This window comes from Panthera tigris, chromosome B2 (assembly GCF_018350195.1).
Source record: "Panthera tigris isolate Pti1 chromosome B2, P.tigris_Pti1_mat1.1, whole genome shotgun sequence".
In the NCBI taxonomy this organism is placed as follows: Eukaryota; Metazoa; Chordata; class Mammalia; order Carnivora; family Felidae; genus Panthera; species Panthera tigris.
The window spans coordinates 96,715,586-96,734,452 of record NC_056664.1 but is presented as its reverse complement, the minus strand read 5'-3'; the positions used below and the strand labels follow the sequence as shown (position 1 = coordinate 96,734,452).

The window sequence follows — 18,867 nt, the reverse complement described above, 5'->3', positions numbered from 1 at the left end:
GTCCGACTTCGGCTCAGGTCATGATCTCACGGTCTGTGAGTTCGAGCCCCGCGTCGAGCTCTGTGCTGACCACTCAGAGCCTGGAGCCTGTTTCAGATTCTGTGTCTCCCTCTCTCTCTGTCTCTCTCTGTCTCAAAAATAAATAAACGTTAAAAAAAAATTATTTTTTTTAATAGGAGTGACGTGATTTCTTTGGTTTATTTGCATTTGTACATCTCAAGTTTCATTAAAATTGTGACCAGTAAGTATAGCCTATGTACATTTTGGAACTAATTGAGATATCTTTGTGATGTAATAATCAGTTATTAAAAACCTTTAAAAAATGTTTTATGGGCATTTGAAAAGAATGTGTGTATAGGATGCAAAGTGATTTTTTTTACTTATTTGTTTATTTACTTTTAGGTCAAATTTGTTAGTATATTATGAAGAATATAAGCAAAGGTGCCATAACAGAGACCTCAAATAACTATCACAAATAAGAGAATGAAATGGTCCACAGGTAGACGATAGGCAGCTGTATTCCACAGGGTGATTCTGGGACCTATGTTTCTTGTCCCTTTGTGCTCCCCCCTCGTTTAAGGAGTTGTTTTAGGAGGCTTTCAGCCAGGACCCCATTTAATCCTGTGAGAATGGCAAAAGAAAGAAAGTGAAGGGCAAGGAGTTTCCTTTTCAGGAAGTTTCACAGGAATTCCTGTGTCATTTATGTTTTTGTCTCATTGATAAGAATGTAGTCAATAACCATATCTAGCTAGGTGACCAAGTGCCCTGCTGAAACTCAGGCAGGTTCTGTTACTTAAATTTCTATCTGTCTATGTATGCTATCCCTAAGTTTCTACATGTGCTTTTATTTTGGATGAATTTACCTTGTGCTTGTGAAAGTATTAATTTTATTATTTTGTTGCTGTGTTGTAGGGATTATAAAGGTTTATGAGTTTGATGTCTTTTTAGATTGTATTTTTGTTATAAATATATAAAATATTTATGTAAGATATTTATCTTTATCCAACTGAATGCTTTTGCCTTGAATTCTACTTTAACACTAATGTTGCCACCCCTGTTGTTTTTTATTTGCATGTTTCCTATATCTCTGTTTATTTCTTCATTTTTAATCTTTTTTATATAATTAAGAAATATTTCTGATATAAGTAGCATGTATGTATGGATTTTATTTTGTATTTGATATAGAGTCTGTCTTTAATAGAGGAATTTGACCAATTCACATGTATTGTGCTATTATTTTAGGTCTAATTCCTGCCACCCATTTTTCTATTTTCTGGGGTTTTTTTCCTTTTTCTTGACTTTTATTGGAATGACCTGTTTCTCAACTTCTTTTTCTCTATTTGTAATTTAAATTTCATATATCCTATTCTGCCATCATAGTGTTTTTCTTTAACTTTTTAAAGAAGTATATTTGAATTTGTAGTTCTCTATCACAATAGTTAGTCTTCCTAGATCAAGATAGAATCCCATATCCCATAATTTATATAAATACTCTGCAATTTAAAACTCATTTTTATTAAATTTGAAATATATCTTTTTCAAAACCCCTTACCTGCCCCAATAACCATTCTATTAGCAGTTATTCATATTTTACTGTTTCTGTGCTTGCTATCTTTTCCAGGCCTTTCTATATCTTTCCCTTTTTTTTGAGTTTTGATGTTCGACTAGACTACTACTTTATATATTGTGTTAGAAGGATATGGGAGATGTACTTTCTAAATGTTTGCATGTCTGAAAATGTCCATTTGTTTCCCTTACATGTGAGTAATAGCTTGGCTAGGTTTACGATTCTAGAATCATAATTCTTTTTTCTCAGTTCTCTATGAATTATTCTCCTTTATCTTTAGTGTTTCAGATAGAAATCAATGCCAGTTTGAATTGTTTTCATTTATAGGTAATTTTTACTTAGTTTTTCTTTTACTTTGCCCTATCTGGCCCTTTCTCTCCTTATAATAGTCCTATTACAGATATACTGAATCTTTTGGGTCTGGTTCCTCCATGCCCCTTATCTTCTTTCTCTTAAGTAAGTTTTCTCACTTTCTCCCGTTCTCTCCCTCCCTCTCTCTCTCTCTCTCTCTCTCTGGCTTTTCTTTTTGTGTTCTAGGAGAGGTCCTTGTCTGAATCACTAATTATATCCTCAGTGTTGCATTCTACTTTTCACTGCTTCTATATTAATTTCTTCTGTTGTGAGGTATTTTTTAATTTTCAAGAATTTTTATTGCTCTAATAGGTGCTGTTTTTCTTACTGTTTCAAGAATAAGCTATGTTATTTGCTTTATTCTATTGTAGGTAAACATTGGGAAATACAGATGAAAGAAATCAAATGCCAGATTATTTGTAAATATCTCTTTACACATATATTTAGTCTCTCACTTTTACTAAGTATATACTAGTTTAAAGCAATTATTTTTAATATAGTCTCTTTTACCTTTCAGGACTTCTATTTTTTTCAAGAGGCAGGCTGATTTTATTTTATCTCAGATCTTTGCAGATAAATGTGACAAATGATATGCATTATTTTTTTAGTCTTTTTCTTATGAAAAGATTTAAAACTCACAGAAAAGTTGAAAGAGTGTTACAATGAAGACTCATATCATCTAGATTCAACAATTACCAACTTTTTGTCATATTTGCTTTATATACGTGCAGATATGTTTAGTTTTTTTGCTGAAGCATTTTAAATTAAGTTGGAAAAAAATAAGTTGTAGATATGATGACATATTATTTGCTTTTTAAAGAGTTTTCAAGTTTTAATTTTAGAATAATAGTAGATTTAGAACAAAATTACAAAGATAGTACAGAATGTTCCCATATGCCCCTCATTCAGTTTCCACTCTGTTAACATCTACTATTGTTATAGTACATTTGTCACAACTGAAAAACCAACATTGGTGCATTACCACTAACTAAACTAGAGTTTGTGTTCGCTAGTTTCTCCAGTAAAGTCCTTCCTTCTCCATCCTGATTTCCAGATTGCATTTAGTTGTTCTGTTTCCTTAAGTGAGTTAGTTTTACTCACGACGCTTCTGATGTCCAGTGTGTAGTGATTTTCCCACACCAACAACTAATTCTCTGATTCTCTGACACCAACTAGGTGTCCTACAATTCGATTTTGATACTAACTACCTGGAATTAATGTCAGACTCCACAGATTTAAGGGCTCAGTCTCACAAGAAGCCCTTATTTCAGATGCCCATCACAAAGTGCCCAGGTTACCTACCCTTGCGTTCGACTTGGCTACAAAGTCAAGGGGTTCCCACAACTTGCCCCCTTTCAAGTTCAGTAATTTGCTAAATGACTCACAGAACTCAGGTACACTTTTTACTTATGTTTACTGATTATTACAGAGGATACAAGTCAGAAATAGCCCAAGAGGAAGAGATGTGTAGGTGAAGGTGTGAGGGAGGGGTGTGTGTGCAGGGCTACCATGCCCTGCTGGGGATACCACTCTTCCAGCACATCGCTGTATGCACCAACCCAGAAGCAAGCTCTTGTAACATTGAGGGGTGTGTGTGTGTGTGTGTGTGTGTGTGTGTGTGTAGGTTTCATTATGTAGGCATGATTAATTACCTCAGCTACTGGTGATTAACTCAGTCTCCAGCTCCTCTCCCCTCCTCAGAGGTCAGAGGTGGGGCTAAAAGTTCCAACACCCAATCATGCTTTGGTCTTTCTGGTGACCAGCCTTTAGCTTGAAGCTACGTAGGGATGCCCAGCCACCAGTCATGCATTAGCATACAAAAGACTCTCATCACTGGGGATATCCCAGTGCCAGGAACCGGAGACAAAGGCGAAATACCTATTTCCCATCACACCACACTTAGCTCTTGTGGTCTATGACAGTTTCTCAATCTTTCCCTGTTTTTCATGACTGATAATTGTGAGGAGTACTGGCCACATATTTTATAGAATGTCCCCCAGTTTGGATTTGTCTGATGTTTCTTTCATGGTTACACTGGGACTATGGGTTTTGGGGAAGAACACTACAGAAGTGAAGTGCCTTTCTCATCACATCCTGTCAGAGGTACGTGCTGTCACCATGATTTATCCCTGATTATGTTAATCTTGATCACCTGGACAGGGTAGTGTTTTCTAGGTCTCTTTAACTCAAAGTTACCTTTTTCTTCCTCTTTCCATATTCTATTCTTTGGAAGCAAGTTCCTAAGTGACAAGAATGGGGATGGGGAAATTAAGATCTAAGTCCTGGAGGAGTGAGTGTTTGCTTAAATTATTTAGAAATCTTCTGTAAGGAAGATTTGCCACTTCTTCCACATTTATTTATTTATATCAATATGGACTCATGGACATTTATTTCATACCTGGAGCTGTAATTAATTTTTAAAAGTTCTCTCCTATATGCTGAATGAATTCTTTTTCATTAGGGCATTTATTCTGATGTCTAGGTTTAATTTGCACTTAGAATCACTTTATTTGCTTTTTTTTTTTAAATTTATTTTGTTTTCTTTTTATGTCTAGTGTTAGGCTCATCTTACTTTCTTATGTGCTCATGTGGTCAGTGTGATAAGATGGTTGTACCGGGTTGGGAGGGCTGAAAGAAATCTCTCTCTCCATATAGAGTTTGGTTTCTATAGCTTGACTTTCAGAAATTCCCTCAAGCAGGCACTATGCACTCACTTATTCATTCAACAAATATTTAATTGGCACTGATACGTGCCAGGAGGTAGTGTTCTGGGCACTGAGGATAGAGCAGTAAACAATACAGCTAAGATTTCTGTTCTTCTGAACTATGTCCTAGTAGGGGTAAGACTAATAACAAAGAAATGAGATCATTAAGAGTACTGAGTCCTGGAAAGGGGTGTAATGTGCTACTTTAGAGAGGGTGGGCAGGGAGTACCTCTGAGTAGGTGAATTTTGAGACAATCTAAATTTTGACATAGAGTCAGCCATGGGAAGAATGCTTCCCTTAGAAGCAAGGATAAAGGCCTTGGGAGAGAGAATGAGCTTGGTATGTGCAAGGAATAAGAAGAAGGCCCGTTTGGCTGGAGCACAGTGAGCATATGTGAATGAGATACGGGGAGATAGGCAGAGGCCAAATCTTGTAGAGCTGTGCAGAACAAAGGAAGAAATATGGACTGAATTCTGAGCACAATGGGAAGCCATTTAAAGCAGGAATGTGACATGATATGAATTGCATGTTAAAATAGTACTCTGGCTGCGCTGTGGAGAAACTCAGTTGAACCTGGGCAAGAACGGAAAGGAGGAACTTATTTAGGATGCTGTCACAGGAGAGAGAGATGGTGTGGACTGGGGTCCTGGCTGTAATGTTGGAGAAATGCAGATTGGTTCAGAATATATTTTGCAAGTATATCTAACAGGGCTTGCTGATAGATTGGGTAATTCCTGAGATTTGTGGTGGCTGATCAGAGAGGAAAGAAGAAGCAGGACTATCCTAGAGTATCTGAGAGTATGATGGGGCCACTAGAAAGACTGGTTGTAAGGGATTGAGGATTAAGAATTCTGTTTTGAGCAAGTTAATACAAAATAGCTATTGAACACCTAAGTTGAGATGTCAAATAACGTTATATGTGAACTTGGAGCTTGGGAGAGGTGTGAGCTGGAGATACAGATTTGGCCATCATCAAATCAGGTACAGATGGTGTTTAAAGTCATGAGACCAAATGTGAATGAGTGAAGCTATAGTGATAATAAAGGGGCCCCAAAGAACTCCAGTGTTTCATAGGTAGGGGGTGTGTGTGCACGCGCCCATGTGTTTAAAAGGAGAGGGGAGCCAGCTTAGGAGTGGTGTAGCCGGGGTACAAGAGCACCTGGCTCCGGGGGTCCCAAACAGACCAGGGCCGGCCATTTGCTGCTGACAAATTCCAAAGTCAGAGAGACTGATTGGTGATGAAACAGGAAAGGAATTTATTTCTATGAGGCCAATGTCCAGAAGACAGCCCACTAGCATCCCAAAGACTGTCTCCAAAGTGCTGAAAATACTTCCAGGTTTACATAAGGAAAATGTGGGGCAAAGATGGGTGGGTAGTGCAGGCAGGAAGTGAAGGTCAAATTGATCATCATCCTCATCGTCCTGGAGTCAATCATGGGCAGTGTCTTATAGGCTCAGGGCCGCCCTTATTGCTTCAGGGGGTAGTTTAAGTTCCCCTCTGGAGATGCTTTGCCCTCAGGGTCTTCTGCCTGAGCCTAGAGACAAACTGGAAAGAACACAACTAAAAAGTTTGAGGTCAAAAGGGAAGCAGCCTAATTGGTGACATTGTCTGTGGCAGTGGCTCCGCACTCAGTGCTTGGGCGGGAAAATGGGTTTACATTTCAGACCGGATTCATTTTGGGTAGTAAGCGTTTGCAGGTGGCTTCTCTGAAAACCTGGACTGTCTTGGTGGCTGTGAAAAGGCTCCTTTTTCTGGCTGGGTCTGCAGACAGGGTAGGGCTATTGTTCTAGCCTCTTGCATCTCTAGAGCCCAGTGGATGGCTGGCTGCAGGGGATAGAGGTTCACAAGAGACTGTGGTTCTGGTTAGTTTCTCTGGGACTGGTATAGTAGCTGATATTACAATACAACCTTCCTGTGATGTGAGACTTGCATGTCATACCTTTGTATTTAAGTTGCTATTCAAGTGCCTGGATTTACCTTTCTTTTCTTGAATCTTGTGAAGAAGTCAGGACACAAGGCATGTGCTAATATCATCCTCTTTCTAGAATCCCACTTCCTCATTCCTTTTAAACACTGTAGGTCTTTTTATTGTTTGGCTATGCCACCGTTTATTCAGTCAGTTCCTATGTTGATGGAGATTTTTGGTTCAGTATTTTGCTATTACAAACATGTCTTTTTTGAGTATTTGTATGACTTTAACAGAAGTGAAATTGCTCTGTCAAAAGATATATGCATTTTAAATTTTCATATAAATGGCTAAATTATACTCCACCATCAAAGTTCTGTGCTCAATTTTTGATTGAACACATTTAGCGAAATGCACAATTGTTCTGTGAAAAACAGGCCATGTGCTAGTTCTTGTGGCAGAACTAAAGGGAGACTTAGTTTCTCTGTCAAATAGATGGTGGGGGGGTAACATTGTGGGGGCTGCATCAGTTTCCTTTAATTGTTTCTTTTCTCTTTCATTCCAATATTCAGTTAATATCACTTCTTCAGGCTACAAGGTAATGAATAAGGGAAGAGAAGGCAAAGTTGTGAACTGACTGGTTAGCAAACTTGCTCTTGAAAAGACAAGTGTTAGTCGCGGAAATGGAAAAGATTGCGATTCAGCAACATAATAGCTTACATATTATATCCACTACCTTCATTTTAGGTTATATAATCCTTTGGCATTAGTCCCTTTTTGTTGACTAGAGAGGTCTGGATTATAAGCCTTGACATAAGAGGGTTGAGTGGGGATGTAGTTTTGGTGCCTTTTCCTTCCGCATTAATAAAGTGCCTTCTGTCTCAATGAGGCAGACTTCAGTGTTGAAGTCAGCACAGGGAATGGCATATTTGGTTTATTCTGTGAGAGTAGGATAGATGAGAGCAGCCATATAAATGACCAGATGATTTAAGACATTTGGGGGATTTAGACATTAGTAATTTGGCATCGGAGCTATTGTTCTCACTTACCAGCGACTAGTGCAGTGGTTTTCAAAATTTAAGGGTAACTAGAAAGTGCGAAAATATTTTGCTATGTGCGTGCTTCTCTAATCCTTGAGACCTATAATACAGGTAGTGATAGCAATATATTATAGATGATAAAACAGGCTCAGAGTGATTTAGTAACCTGTCTAACATCACACAGCTCAGTACTTTAATGTGCTATAGTGTTTCCTGTCTGCTAGGAGGTCAAATAGCTTATGTTAAAAGAGATGTAATGTTTATTGTGTGTATTAAATGTGCCTTTGATGTTTTAGGTGAGCGTACACAGTCTTATGCAGTTAAGGAATTATTCAGAAGTTTGCAAAAACTGTCGTGAAGCATACAAAACTCTGAGTAGTCTATACAATGAAATGCAAAAAATGAATGAACTTGAAAATAAGGCTGAATCTGGAACACATTTATGCATTGATGTGGAAGATGCAGTAAGTACTTTACTTGTGATATGATGCATATTTTGCAGTGTTGTTGATTGTGCCTTCAGTAGTATTATCCCCTTTAGAGGTATATTGGAATCTGTATATGCTGTCTTCAACCAGAAATAACTAGTTATAAAGTAGTAGAGTTTTAGAATATCCTGATCTGTCAAACTAAAATGAACATTAATCAAATACTTCATAAATGAGTTGACAATTTGGTACGTTTGGTGTTTTAAGGTTGATAATATGTGTCATTTTCAGAGGCATGGGTGTTATATGTTTACATTTCAATTTCTTGTGTGCTATTGCTGATTCAAGAAGTCTCTGGTTTTGCTACTATGTGTTTCTTTTTTCTTTTTTCTTTTTTTTCTTTTTGTAAGCTTATGTATTTATTTCCAGAGAGAGAACAGCTGAGGGGGGTAGAGGCAGAGAGGGAGAGAGAATCCCAAGCAGACTCTGCGCTGTCAGCACAGAGCCCAACGCTGGGCTCAGTCTCACAAACTGTGAGATCCTGACTTGAACCGAAATCAAGAGTCAGACGCTTAACTGACTGAGCCACCCAGGTGCCCTGCTACCATGTGTTTCTGAAGCCATTTTTGAATTGCTTCCTATCCCATTGCTTTTATTCTTTATATCTGTTATCATCTGAAATTTTTGTTTACTTATTTACAGTCTGTTACCTCTCACTGAACTATAAGCCACATGAGGAAAAGGACCTCCTGTCCTTTTCTGTTTACTGTCCAGTATTTAGAACAGTGCCAAGCATATAGTAGGCCTTTAGTAATGTATATTGATTAAATGGTTAACAAAAAAGATTTTTCCTCCACTGTATAGTCGGCCTTCATGTGGGCACCACTAGATGGCGATCATGCCTTTTTATGGGAATATGGTGCCTGAGGGTTGAGGCATCAAAGGAAATAGGAATTACTGGCTAAAAGTAGAGAACTAAAGGTCAGAGTTAATAAACTTAATGGTTGAGAATGATGAATATGAATAGCAGCTCAGAGTGAACTATGGTGGATCAATAATATTTGTGATGGCAAAAAGCACTTATTATCAACTTAAAATGGGTATACCATGGGGATTTTTATTTTTTTACTGCTTTTTCTAATGTCTGGAAGAGTACCTGCTTCTAGTAGGCTCTCAGTAAATACTAAATATTTATTTTAAGAATAATAGTCTATTTCATCATTTTTAAAATGAAGAAGAAAGATGAATATTGATTCCCTGACAAAGGTTGGATTACATAGGAAATCAACATGACTGCCTGTTTTTAGAACGTCCTTCTTACAGTAAGCAAAGCTTACAGTAAACATACAAAGCACCATTTGCAAACCATATCTCAAAATTCAGGCAAGAACAGTTTTCTACATTAAATTTGATAGTTTCCTTATATCACTTACCATGTTTGACAGAAACTGTGAGCTCAATGAAAATGGGGTATTGCTGCCCCCTAAATATATCTGTTTTTAATGTATGATGCTAAATGAAATACTACCTAAAAAAGTTTCCATGATTCATTAGATATTATGGACTTAAACAATTATTTGCCATATGAATCTTTCATAATATCTTCGGTAAGGTACTAAACATTTCATAGATATCATCTCTTGAAGAATAGCTGTATTTACATATTTAGTTGATGTTTTTATTTTCATTCTAAAAATATTGCAACAAGCTCAGTGAGATTACACATGTAACATAAAAAAAATTTGTTTTCCCCCCGTTTTATTGAGATATAATTGACAAATGAAATTGTAATATATTTAAAGTGTTCAACGTGATAATTTGATATACATATACATTGTGAAAGGACTCCCACAGTCGAGTTAATTAACACATCCATCACCTTACATTGTTACCCTTTTAAATCTTCTTTAATGAATGAAGCATGGTCTAACCATATTTCTGTTGATGCAAGTTCTCTGAGATCTGTGAAAGGCTGACATTCTTTGGATAGTGTTATGAATTTAGAATATGAAATTTCTGTATGATATAAACTTATACAGTGACTGATTGTAAACTAGCTAATTTCCTGGGCAGAAGAAATTATCCTCAACTATCAATAGATTTTTTAGGGATGTATATTTAGTTTTAAATTCTGGATGCCTGTTATTTTACTAATAAAATAATTGTATGACTTGAAGACAAATTAAATGTAAAAGAAAGTAATTTTATTTGCTATCGTTCCAGATGAACATTACTCGAAAACTTTGGAGTCGAACTTTCAATTGTTCTGTCCCTTGCAGTGACACAGTGCCTGTAATTGCTGTTTCTGTATTCATTCTCTTTCTACCCATTGTCTTCTACCTTAGTAGCTTTCTTCACTCAGAACAAAAGAAACGGAAACTCATTCTACGTAAGTTTCTTTTTACGACTGTTTATTTGTTTAACTAAAACCTGTATTTTAAAAACTTAAGCCTGTTTTAGAAACGATGTATACTCTGAAAACTCAAACTGTATTAGACTAAAACAGCTCTCTGCTTCAAATTTTACAGTAAATACTTACTAATAGGAGAGATGTGTAAGAAGTCTATAAGTACAAATAATCAAAAGTCAACATACAGTATCTTTTCAGATGTTTTAACTGAGAGAGCTAGCTCTGGAATTAGGTAGGCAACAACAGAAGAATAGCAACAAAGGTTTTGCAGACCTGAACAGCCATGGTAGGGAGAGGTGGACAGCTCTCAGGCCCATCAGAGCTGTGGTGGAGCCACCTAGAAAGCCACCTAAAAAGGCAGGGAGAAACTATAGTGAACACACAGACAATTTGTTTATGAATAAATTGGAATTGTAGTTGCAAGGACATTACTTCACATACAGCATGTGCTCACACATATTCCCCATCAAATAGGGCAGAGCAGAAAAAGCACTAACTAGAAGTTCCTATTTAGCTGAAGACGAGTGGCTTCTAAGTCTAGTGGGTTTCTTGTTTATGATCAGAATGAAGGTATGGGCTTATCCCTTAATAATTTTAATTTTTAAAATAGAGAATGTCTTTTGTAGAAAAAAGTTAGGCTTTTTTTTCTCTTAAATATTATTCCTAGTCTAGGAACCTATGATATAAAATTTCTTTCCTTTATAAATTTCTTTCTAGCCTTTCTTCTTCACAGTTTATTCAACCTCACTAATATATTTAACTAAAAAAAGCTACTTACAGATCAGCTTGAACTGAATTTGTAATGTCTTGTCACCTTGAAAAGCTAGCTAATAAAGGGGAAAGTCTGTAATATGAGTGTATTTGGCAAAGCTTTTCAAAGATTGCTAGCATTCTATAAAATATGTAATAAATGAGTCCTAAAAGTACTTACTTACAGTTTTAACAAAATATTGCAGGGACCTCACTATTGAGAAACTTTCTTTTTCAAGGCTTAGTGTACTTTTAAAGTTTAGCATCATATTTGCCTTGCAAATCAGTTTAACTCTGTGGAAGATACTTATTGCTTCTGATCAGGGTTTTTCAAAGTCACTTTCATCCATCTGCTTGTACAAGCCACAAACCTTGTTATCTTTACTTTCTTAATTCTTTTCTTTATTATTTCCCTATTCCCATATTCTCTTCCCTACCTTTTTTCACTCCATCAGCAAGTATTGACAGCTGTACTTCCAAATATGTATCTTAAATTATCTTTTCTCTACCTCCACTGTTAATACCTTAGCCCAAGCCATCCCATCTCTTATCTGCCCTAATGCAGGAGTCCCTTACCTGGTATCCCTGCTTCCATTTTTTGGACCCACAACAATCCATTCTTCATATAGTGGGTAGAGTAATTTTTCAAACACAAATTTTACTATGCTTTTCTCCCACTTGAAACCTTCCTGTGTTCCTGTTGCATCTAGAATAAACTCAAAACATATTTCCAGGGTCTGCTTTCTAAGCTGTGTGTGACCTGCCCCTCCCTCCCCATCTACCTTTCTAAACTCACTACACCCACTCCTTTCTTTGTTCATGATGCTGTATGTAGGCAGCCTGGCCTTTTTGCTCCCTTCAGACACCAAACTCATTCACACTGCCCCCTTCCCAAAGCTCTTACACTGGCCCTCTCTACCTTCCTTGACTGGCTCCTGTCATCCAGGTCTTAGGCCAAAGATACTTATTCAAAGATACATTTTATGACCCCCATCCTTAAGACATCCTTCTTTCAATTCTCCTATATCTATCATGTGTGATGACACTTTTTAACTTAACTTTTTCATTTATATTCTATCTTATTTGCTCTCCTGACTCAACTGGAGGCTCCATCAGAACAAGGATTTTGTCTTGTTCACCACTATATCAGTATCTAGAAAGTACCCGGCCTATATTAGGTGCTCAAATATATTTGTTGGATAAAAGAACGTGTATCTAATGTTAGCATTTCCTAGGGTGTGTTCCTTAAAATAACTAGTCCTGTGAAATTCCTTTTTATGATCTCCATAATGTACCTGAATATAAATTAAAGGTTCTGAGATTATATTCCCAAAACTTGACAGAACTTTTGCATATTACCTGTGATGTTTCATGTTTATGAATTGATTTATGAATTTAAGGAAATGCTAGTGTAAGCAAACAATTCTTGTGCTGTTATCTCATGGACATTGTTTTTTTTTTTTTTTTTTTTTTTTTTTTGTCACAATTTTATATACCCCAATTTATTAAGTCCTGTGGTAGGAATTCGCGATTAAAAAAAAAAAAAAAAAAAAAAGGAACAAGGCACAATATGTGCCCTCAAAGAACACACTGACCATAATCCAATTATTACAACCGATGTAGTTAAAGGTATACAGTGTGGTTGGCCCACAGAGAGTAAGACCAACTCTGCATTAGGGCTGTTGGAATTCATCCCTAGATTTCTGGGGTAGAATTTCTCTCCTCTCCTCTCCCCTCCCCGCCCCTTCCCTCCCCTCTCCTTTTATATCCCCTGGAGTAGAATTTTGAAGGATATAGGGATTTATTAGAGAATAAGGAAGCAAGGAGGTTGTAGATACATGTACTCATTGACATTGCACCTGGTTAGTTTAATAAACTTGGTAATTAGTGAGAAACTATTATTTCTAGTAATTTTAAACAACATAGGAAGAAACCCTCTTGATTTAGTTTGTCTCCCAAACCCACAGAAGCTTAAGAGTAGACTTCTAGCTTAGGCAGTTTTTTAGGTTAAGTTGCCCTTTAGTTTAGCCTGAAGCAATACACTGGTCCAGAAAGTCATGTTGTCATCTTAGAGTGGTGGTTAGCAGAGACCCTGATAGAAACCAGAACACTGGTTTTCATCCTTGAACACATACCAGAATTGTCTGCAGAGCTTTAAAACAAAACATAAAAACAGATGCCTGGGTCCCATTGCAGACCTTCTGACCACAACCTCTACTTTCATGTTAAAAGCCTCTGAAGTAGAGAGATTCCTAGTTATCCAATGTAAGATACTTTTACTATGGCACAATTGTTTTTCATTTATGGAACATGAGAAACATTCACATTTAACTATAAGCACAAACATTACCAAGCAAAATAGCCATGATTTCCTTTATTGACCCTAATGATTCAGTCCCATTAGCATCATAATCAAAATTGATTGCACATATTTTATTAGCAGCCATATGTATTTGTGTGTCTGTGCACATGTAATATAACTCAATGTAACTTTTTTTTGTAAGCCATTTAAGTTTTTTTCAACTTTTTTTTGACAATTTTTTGACATTATAGAATTATTTTAAGAGAAATCTAGATTTGGATTTCTAACTTAGACTTTTTAAAAAATATTTATTTATTTATTTAATATGAAATTAATTGTCAAATTGGTTTCCGTACAACACCCAGTGCTCATCCCCATCACCCCCCCTCCCCTCCTTCCCACCCCCCCCCCATCAACCCTCAGTTTGTTCTCAGTTTTTAAGAGTCTTGGGGTGCCTGGGTGGCTCAGTTGGTTGAGCATCCGACTTTGGCTCAGGTCATGATCTCACAGTCTGTGAGTTCGAGTCCCACATCGGACTCTGTGCTGATGGCTCAGAGCCTGGAGCCTGCTTCGGATTCTGTGTCTCCCTCTCTCTCTGCCCCTTCCCTGCTCATGCTCTGTCTCTCTTTGTCTAAAAAATAAATTAAAACATTAAGAAAAAAAAAAATTTAAAAAAAAGAGTCTCTTATGTTTTGGCTCCCTCCCTCTCTAACCTTTTTTTTTTCCTTCCCCTCCCCCATGGTCTTCTGTTAAGTTTCTCAGGATCCACATATTTATTTATTTTTGATAGAGAGCAAGTGAGGTGCAGAGAGAGAGAATCCCAAGCAGAATCCCTCTGTCAGTGCAGAGCCTGATGCAGGGCTTGAACTCACGAACCATGAGATCATGACCTGAGCTGTTGAGGCGCCTGTGTGGCTCAGTTGGTTAAGCATCTGACTTTGGCTCAGGTTATGATCTCACGGTTTGTGAGTTTGAGCTCCATGTCGGACTCTGTGCTGACAGCTTAGAGCCTGGAGTCTGCTTTGGAATCTGACTCCCCGTCTTTCTGTACCCCTCCTGTGTTCATGCTCTCTCTCTCTCAATAAATAAATGTTAAAAAAAAAAAAAAAAAAAAAAAAAAAAAGACCATGAGCTGAGCTGAAATGAAGAGTTGGATGCCTAACCAACTGAGCCATCCAGGCACCCTACTAACTTAGACTTTTAAATATACAATTTTATTATTGTACCTTGTAACACTTACAATTTCTAAGTAGAATACTCTAACCTATATTACATATTTGAGATTGTGATGTTCAAGATGATATAAATTATGTCTGTTTTATTTGGTGCTGCTTCTAACAAAGTCATGTGTGGCTTCAAGCAAAGTTACGTTTTTTGAGGTTGGTAGAAAAAAATAGACTTGGGTTTTAATTCTTAGAAGATTGAGTCTATTCTGATTCAAACATAGAATTATTAGATGAATACTATAGTTTACATAAAAATAATGAATAATTACATTTAGAGAATTACATTTGAGTTAAAATATAATACTTTTGATTTATCTAGCCAAACGTCTCAAGTCCAGTACCAGCTTTGCAAACATTCAAGAAAATTCAAACTGAAATCTACAAAACGGAGAATTAACGTCCTGTTCCATGGGTGAATGGTAGGAGATGCAGCTTGGTCCAAAAGAAGATAAACTGATTTGACAAGTCAAGTTCCTAAGAAATGCAAGGACTTCAGATTTATTTTTAAATAAGGATTTTCAATTTTTCTTTCCTTTTTTGTTCCTTTTTTAAGGGTTTGGGTATTTTTAATTTCCAGGCCAAGTAATGTTGTCTATTTTAAAGAGTATTTGTTACAATAACAAAAGATGCAAGGACAATCTTTGTTTTGTTTTGTAGGCATATTATTACTACTTGAGACTTCTGGTATCTCCTTATTAATATAGTATTTTAGTAGCAAAGTTTTTGAAAACTAACATTTAAAAATTAATTAATTATAGCAAAGACTTTGAAAAAGAAATATACTTGCCAAAAAGTAGCAGGTCCAAAGATTAATTTAAATTACCATTGCAGTATTATTGTTTTATATATATATTTAATATGTCATACATTACAAATAATATGTAATTCAATCTCTAGTTTACTTTAAGTGATTTTTGAAACCACTAGTTAGAAACCTCCCTAACAATTTTTAGAAGCAGGAAGGCACATTACATTTATCTTTGTAAAAAGATTTACAGTAACTGGTTTCTTACTTAACTTTTATAAATAGTGTTGTATTTTACACCTTATTTTTGCCTTTATTTCTTAAATAATTTGAAATCACTGGACTGCTGTATTATATTCAGGGCAAGATGGATTCTTTTTCTACCAGGGATTTGCATTGTGAATTACATTAAGTTATTTGGCAATTTATAATTTATTACTACTTTAAATCAAATGTAGCATTCTCACAATATGTATTTAAGTTTTTGTTGTTTTTTTTTTTAATGGAGATTCTCTTGGGATATATGGAGATTTTTGGAGGGGAGAGAGAGGAGGGGTAAAAAAAACCTTAAGGTTCAGAAAATAGGGACGTGGGGGGTGCTCACGAGAAGACTGTCGAATGGTTCATGTTGAGGGCATGAGTTAAGATGAGTCTGACACAGAAAGCAGTTAGGTTAAGATGCCTGTTTTTTTTCTAAATTATTTAAATCAGTTAAATGTGATATGATAGAAATGAAGTCAGATATTTCACTATCAGAATGCAAATTCTATTTTGGAATGTTTGTATCAACCTTTCTAGAAAAAAGCTTCATTTCAGAATTGTTCACAGTTTTTTTCCCTCAGGTTTTTAGTGTTAGGTATTTCATTTGTTAATTCCTTCTTGCTTTCTTGGTGGAAATAGGCTTTGTTCTAAATGTTGAGAATGTGAAGCCTGCTCTGTATAGAAACAAGAATTAGGTTAAATAGTACAAGAATTTTAATCCCTTCATATATAGTAAAATGCTCTATAAAGAGGCAAGAAAGTGTTTTTAATTTTTTTTAATGTTTACTATGTATGTAGAGTTGAAAAAGAAGGCTTATCTTTGGATATGTAACATATCCAAAAGCCGTTACAGTTTTTCTAGTGGGCTGTGATCCATTTAAAATGTGCTGGGGTTTATTCTGTCATTGTCATTGTTCATGCTGCTGATACTAATAACACTGTCTTGATTTGAAGCATATAGTTGAGGGCCATTGAAAGCAATCTTTCATTAATGCAGATAAAACCAGTTTACATATGCAAAGTTACAAAATGGCATATTTGAATCTGTAAGTAGTGACTCTTTGATCACCTTTCAATGTTATGTATTTCTAAAAACCATTGCTTTTGGGTATGGTTGCAAATAAGCACTTTAGAAAAGAAAAGATAGCCTTTGCTATTTTTCTGGTTGAGTCATTGCTCTTTCAACATAGCATCAGCAATAGATTTCAAAAATAAGTATTAAGCATTACACTGAAGTGTGTAAATACTTCATTTTTTAGTCATACAGATAAATTCTTTGCATAGTTTTAAATTCTGAGACACATAAGCATATGTGTGTGCATCTTTAGCTTTTTGACACTTTGAAATAAAGGAAGTAACTTAAAAAAACTGCAGTGCACCATATTTGATTTTTTTAAGATATATTTTTAAAACTTCAGATGTAATTGAACGTCACACATCAGTTTTTCAGGCATTGAGTTTAAATGCCTACTTTAAAAGTACCATCTAATCATTTTGTTGTTAATAAAAATGTACTTTTGGATTGTTTATTTTTTTGTTTGGATTTGAGATGTAGAACTAGCATCAGCTAGCTATCTTAAAATGTGACTCTAAATCAATACCACCAGAGTGTAGATGGTAAAGGTTACTTCTAATGGGACAGCATTTTCTAATGTTTCATGGATGAGCTGTACTTCTACTGCAGTGTACTCCTTATAAACCGAAATGTTTTTCCAGAACGTTATTATTGGGGTTGCATTCCTGATGAAAGACTTGACATCTATAAATAATAGACATCAGCAGCAATGAATTAAAAAAGCAAAATTTACACCAGTAACCTATGTACCTGTTGAAGATAGGAAAAAAATTATGTTCCAAGCACATTGTTTTCTGAGCTACAAGAAACCTTAGTGGTCATCTGGTCACAGACTCCGAGAGCCAGATGGATCCCTAAAGACAGCTGGATCTAACCCATCCACTGCATGAATTCCCTCTAAAAAGTGTATCACTTATTTCCTATCTTCTCAATTGAGGAAGCAGAACATCATGGAGCTCCTTATTTATGACTGAGCCATTGTTTGATAGTCAAATCTAAAATTGAGACTTGAAATACCTAATCAAATGTTTTTCTACTCTGCTCATCCAAAATTCCAAAAAATGATCACATTGATTATAAAAAGAGCTTCGGCCTATACTGAATTATACATGTAACACATAAAAATTACAACTCTACCAGGGTTGCTTGTTCTAAACTATTACATCGGGTATAATAAATATTAGTCATACATGTAACATACTTAATGACCAGTAGTTTTCTTTGTCTCCTTGGAACTAAAGAGGGCTTTTAGAAGATAATATGACTAATTCATGCTTCTTAAAGTAGGGAGGTTTTCCATAATAATTTTTAAAATCTTTTTCCTGTGATAAACAGATGTATTTTTTAAAACATCCATCCCAGTACCTAAATGCAATCAAAATATTTCAAACCTTTAAAAGGAATGAATGATAAGCCCATCTTTAGCTAGATATTGTAGTAAATCCTCCATTGTCATACCTAAGTACCAGAATTGTATCCAAAAGTTTTGCTCAATAGCATTAGAAGTGAAAAACAATTCAACAGCTGTAATTTCTGGAGTAATTGTAGACAACTAGAGTGTAGATAGGAGGATTGGAAGTTGTTAGCTTATCCTGTTTTGACTTCTGAAGCAGAAGAGTAAGCAGAAGGAAGTAGGTTTCTGGTCACCAGAATGTGTATCTTCAGAGGCAGAGGCCCACAAGAGAAAGCTTGACAGTCATCCCTGTTTCCAGAGGGGAAGTTATGTCTTCCCTTTCTCCCTCCTATTAGTACTTCATTTTCTATGTTCATTTGAAGTGCTATTGCCAGTAATGTAATAGGAGCTGAGATATAAAGGGCTTGACCGTGGCTTTGTAAAATCCAAATCCTCAAAATAAATAAACAAACAAATAAAATCCAAATCCTCTTTATATCTTGGCTGTTCTTCACTAAACAAGGCAGTGTTTTTTTGTTGTTTTGTTTTGTTTTTACAACCTAGGGACTGCATTTCCCACCTCACCCCCCAACACATACACATGCTCTTTCTCTTGCTTTTCTCCTTATGGGTTTGGAGAATTCTGGTGTGGGCAAACAGCTAGCACAGGATGTAAAGAGTGTGAGTGAGCAAGTAGAATCTCCAC

At 36.0% G+C, this 18,867-nt stretch overlaps 1 protein-coding gene across 1 annotated transcript in view; it reads left to right on the top strand.

Annotated features, from left to right (window-relative positions):
* OSTM1 (osteoclastogenesis associated transmembrane protein 1) overlaps window positions 1–18,648 on the top strand; it is a 40,905-nt gene extending 22,257 nt beyond the window's left edge. The window contains exons 4-6 of the mRNA XM_007078797.2: window positions 7,868–8,035; window positions 10,223–10,388; window positions 15,007–18,648. Coding sequence (XP_007078859.2) covers window positions 7,868–8,035; window positions 10,223–10,388; window positions 15,007–15,062 — 390 coding nt within the window. The 3' untranslated portion in view covers window positions 15,063–18,648. The remainder of the gene's footprint in view (window positions 1–7,867; window positions 8,036–10,222; window positions 10,389–15,006) is intronic.
* The last annotated feature ends 219 nt before the right edge of the window (window positions 18,649–18,867 follow it).